General features: G+C 32.1%; 1 protein-coding gene across 1 annotated transcript in view; it reads right to left on the bottom strand.

Annotated features, from left to right (window-relative positions):
- Positions 1-1284, bottom strand: part of LOC112681785 — an 84315-nt gene extending 83031 nt beyond the window's left edge. The window contains exon 1 of the mRNA XM_025552101.1: positions 736-1284. Within this exon, the coding sequence (XP_025407886.1) occupies positions 736-915 (180 nt within the window). The 5' untranslated portion in view covers positions 916-1284. The remainder of the gene's footprint in view (positions 1-735) is intronic.
- Positions 1285-5280: the final 3996 nt, after the last annotated feature.

Below are 5280 nucleotides of genomic sequence, written 5' to 3'. Positions count from 1 at the left end.
TAGCAAAACATTAAATTAAGATTCAAATTTCTGTCTTACCTAGCTACTTTTTATTTTAATACATAAAAATATGCAAATACGTACAATCCGGGCCCTAGTAATAAACATTCCATAATCCAACAAATACACCACCTAACCGACACAACAATCTACTAATTTGGAAAAAAAAATGTGCTGTTCCGCTGTTTTATTATACATTGCTCAAACATTCAACAAGGTCTGGCATGCCGAGCTCCTATTTAAATTAAAAGCTTTTCTACCACCTCTTTATTTCTTATTTTTTAAATCATATAAAGAAAACCGTCACTTAGTTAAAAAAGAAGCTTCGAATTCTCTAACATTAGTATAACGTATTGAAAACTTGTTTTATTTTACTAGTTTGCAGGTTAGAATTGTTTATTAGCATACACACTGCTCTCAGCGCTCACTGCACACGGAACAGTAGCGTTTGTACGGTTAAAACCAAGTTTTAGTCATTACGCGCCGCGAGTTGGTGGTCACACGCGTATACGTATAAAGATATGTTTATGGTCGTCAGCCATGCCGAGCGGACGAAACCACAGCGGTTTTAGACGCAAAACCATTAGATTTGGTGTTTTATTTTTCTCGTCAGCCGTCGTAGACGTCAATCCGAAACATTGAAAACAGAACCGAATATTTAGTCGACAATACGGTGGACGATAAGCACTACAAGCTGTGCAGCGGAAAAATAATGACGAAGGGAATCGCACTCACGTCCATTTCGTGGTATTTTTCGAGACGTTCAAAAGTCAAGGCGCCGAGCAAACAGTACAGCACGACCATGGTGACGAGTAACACGTGCAGGAACAGGCACGTGAAAATCTTCCACGCGTAGTACACGAGCGTTGTGCACCGATTCGGTGTGTCATCGTCGAAATCGATGTCCATCAACATGGCGGACGGGCGAACAAACGATGTTTATAAAAAAAAAAAAAAAAAACAAAGCACGAGAAACCGTAGTTGTTTTTTCACCGCCACATGATACCACTGTACGGTTCACGTCGCCGTTACGATCGTGCGCGAATCGTCGGGACCGGTCGCGGACGGCATTTGGTACCGAACGACGTATTGTTGGAACTGCCGACGGTCGCGGTTTTTGTACGCAGACATTTTTTTTTTTTTTTTTTGCGTGACCGCTACACGCGCAGTTAAACCGTCCTGACGATGATGGTTATGGTAACACGGTTACTTCGTGGACGTGCGCGCGCGCTCGGTCAAGTCGTAGCGGAACAGCCGATTGCCGTCGTCGATCCAGAAATAAAACGGTCCGTCTGTCCCCGGGTGCCCGAGCGAACGATGCCGACGCCTGCGGCTTGCCAAGATCATGCGTTTAAATTTAGAACCGGCGCGGTGGTGATGTACATATAGGTGCGCGCGTCCAAAGGAGAGGACGTGTTGCACTACTTCCGCCCAACCCCACACCTTAAGACCGAAGCATTACGTTTTGCCGTTGTTTTCGTATTGGTTTCACCTGATCGTTTTTGGATCGATCGAACGCCCGAAAACGAGCGTATTCTTAACGAGTAAAATATAATTACAGTCGAAAAACGTTGATTTTTTGTCCTTATAAACACCATGATGCCGTACCTACCGGGTTATCCTGCTTACGGAATGAAGATTAAGTGGTGTAAATATTTAAATTGCAACGTGCAAACCTAAATTCACAAAAGGGCCAAACTCCTATGCCAGGCGAGATACAGAGATGGGGGTAAACGATATTGCTATAATGGTCTTTTCAACTCGAAACAGTTGCTCCCGAAAAAACGATCCTAAGTGAAAGAGATCAATTTATATTTCTAAACATGGTTAATACAGTAGGAGAACTAAATTTCTACGGTATGTTGAACTTTTACTTAGAAAGAAAACATTAAAAAGCTTTCATGTTCTCATGTGTTATCAAACATTAACGGATTAAAATTTGGGAAAAATCTAACATATCTAACGCTTATAAATAGCATAAATTTCGTTAAAATAATTTAAAACCATGAAATATCTTCAAAATCATCATAAATGAGTACTCGATAAATGTTTTGAGTAGCTATTATTAAAATTTATAAAATAATTACCAAATAATTAATATCGTAGAATCAAAATCCGTTGAAAACCCGATTTAGTCAAAACTTAATTTTCTGGCACTTCTGAAAAAACTTCGTAACTTTCCAGCAACATTTTTTGTTTTAACTGTAAAAAAAATCTTTTTAATTGTGACAAAAAAAAAATATAAATGTTGTCGAAAACTCGTGTTATATAAATAATGTCAGTTTTTTTCTACTATCAGTTTTTTTTGCTTTTATCAAGGAAACTTGAAAATTTAATAAAATTCCTTCAACTAATTCCTATTAGCAACCTCTCATGATTGGAATAATCGGAGCAATCATTCTGGTCAAAATCGTAAACATGGGCATAAAAAAAAACAAATACTAAAATCATGCATCATAGACCCGGTGCACAAGTCCGGTTTTTGCCGTTGCGGCACCGTAAATACGGCGTAATATTAGTAGAACTAATAGTTTCCTCGTTTCACTCAGAATATAAAACGTGCCTAGTGTAATTTTTAGGTGGGTAATCAGGCGCCTAAAATAAAACAATATAAATTTAAAAATGAAATATAATTATGTATGGAAATACGATAGTCTAAAGGTATTATGCATTAATAATAATTAGTATTTTAATAGGATGTTGTATCCTATTGTAACATTTCCTATAAACAGTAATTTCATAGGGAAAAATAAAACCTCCGTTTTTATTATATTTATTTATTTAATTTATTTTTATTTATTTATTTATTATTTATTTTTGTTATTATATTATACAAGTTTTAAATGTATTCTGCGTATGTACACGTGCAGACGAATCACGTAGTGTATAATATGAACGGTCAAGGTGGAAATTTGAGTTCAGTTGAAATCGGTCAAGCCTGATTTTCCTCTCAGTAAATGGTTCCCGAGAAAAGTATATAATTAGAGTCCAGATTTGTATACGTTTACATATTTGTAACGAATGTATGCAGTTTGATGGGAGTAAGAAATGTGGACGATTTGTTTAACAGATAATGCATAGGAAAAAGTTTATTTTGCATATAAATGCACATTTTTGGAATGACTGCATATTTGAAGAATTTCAAATATTTAATCATATTTTGTACAAAAACTCATTAAACCAATTATTTTATTTTTATATTAAAATAGAAACTAGATTATGATTCATCAAAAATTTAAGGTGAAAAATCTTCTACTACAAAATCTAAATTTATTCTTAACTGTAACACAAAAATAAAGGCATTCGAGTTTTAAAACAAATCGGATTAATTATATCAAAAAAAAAAAAAAAAAACAAAACAAAAAAATGAAATATAGCTTTCAGAAAACTTCACTGTTTGCTGTATGGCCAACATAAAATATGTATCACTGATATCAGTAGATGTGGATAGATCATTTCATATTTATAAACACATAATAAGTGTTAAGATATATATAACACCTGAACGCATAGAAAAACAAATGATAATGAATTATTTTTATAAAAAGTTAACATTATAAATTTTAAATTTAATTTAAAACTTTTTTTAATAAACCACATTTTTAATTTTACTTTTTAAATAATTAATTTTATTAAATTTCAATATTTTTTATGTTTCATAAATATTTACCAAAGAAATGGTATAAAGATTTAATACATTCTTAATTTTTTATTATTATTCCTAACTTAAGTATTTGTTTTATTTGTTGAATAAATGTATAAATATTTGCTTTAATTAATGTTATAAGTTGATATCTGTACTGGAGATACTAAATTTATCTAATTGAGTAGCATTAATATTTATGGGAAAAAAATGAATAAAATATATTTAAATGCATTTATTTTAGGTAAGAGCACATTTTTCCATATTATTAAAAAGAAATAAAAGCATATCAATCGCATATTTAAAGATTTTTTAATGCATAAATGCATACTATTTTAAGCTTTTTAAGTACATATAAATCTTTACCTTATATATAATATAATATTAATATACAACAGAATGATCGAACACAAATCATGTAAATGTTTATACATGTATTTATAGCTACTTCGGTTCTGAATTATATATCATTGTGCAACATTATATTGTTCCACCAAGAGGAATAAAAGTTTCAACTTATCGTTGTATGACGATCTTCTGTTTTAAATTATATAATATAATAAAATATACGTTATTTGAAATCCAATTTCCTTAAGAATGTCTGTTGCATATTGCTGCATATGATTTCCACAAAACAGTCGGATTTCACAGGAATATATATAACTGCAACTAGGACATAATCCAATTCTACGACAACTATTATACAAAAGTACTCGGTCAACAAAGAACCTATCCAGTGGAATCTACCGACAGTTTTTTTTTTTTTTTTGTGAATGGTCAGAACTCTTTTCGGATCGCATCAAAAGACATTTTTATAATCTTTTCTAAACTACATGTATATGCGATGTATATACATATATATACATCACGGATTCTGGACTTTTGTGATTTAGCGCACGTCACAATAAAGCTACTCGTATCGGGCATTCACGTATAGCTTTGTACACGAAACGCTCCCTAGGGAGATAAATATACTATATATCATGATATATAATATGTTCTGACCCCCCCCCCTCCACATATTCCCAAATTCGTAATAAATATCTAAGGATTACTCATAGTTCACGTTTAATAGTTTGGGGGATGAGGTATTCGTTTTCTATGCATTCCTCGGACCCGGACCAACAGCATAAATTCAATTTTTTTTATGGGGGAGAGGGATTAAATTGTAAACATAGCTTTATGCCAATATCATACATCTATTTTTATATCTCCTCGGACGAATCCATCATAATTGTCAAATGCTAATCATTTTATGTACACGTCAAAATATTCATGATACACAAGTTTTTAATTTTAATCGTTTATATTGTAGTAATCACGAGTTGTTACGTACCACTTTATTGCACATTATATAAGCTCTAATAATTTTGAAAAAAATTAATCACAACCCAAAAAAAAAATATATATATATATAACCATTCAATTACGTGCCTGGATAAAACTTTGAACATCCGTCGAATTTAAAACAAATTAATATACATACCTGTAGCTAAAACAATGTTCAATGCCTTCGATTTGAGATTTATTCTTGTGCTTACAATAACATAATAATAGTATAATTAAAATATTTATCCGTGTTAATTACATTTACATTTCAATAATTATAATTACTTGTTTGTTGGTCTTATCGTAAA

The sequence above is a fragment of the Sipha flava genome, unplaced genomic scaffold (genome assembly GCF_003268045.1).
Source record: "Sipha flava isolate LNK unplaced genomic scaffold, YSA_version1 197_pilon_pilon, whole genome shotgun sequence".
Lineage (NCBI taxonomy): Eukaryota > Metazoa > Arthropoda > Insecta > Hemiptera > Aphididae > Sipha > Sipha flava.
The sequence above is the reverse complement of the archived record's forward strand: the minus strand, read 5'-3'. Positions and strand labels throughout refer to the sequence as shown.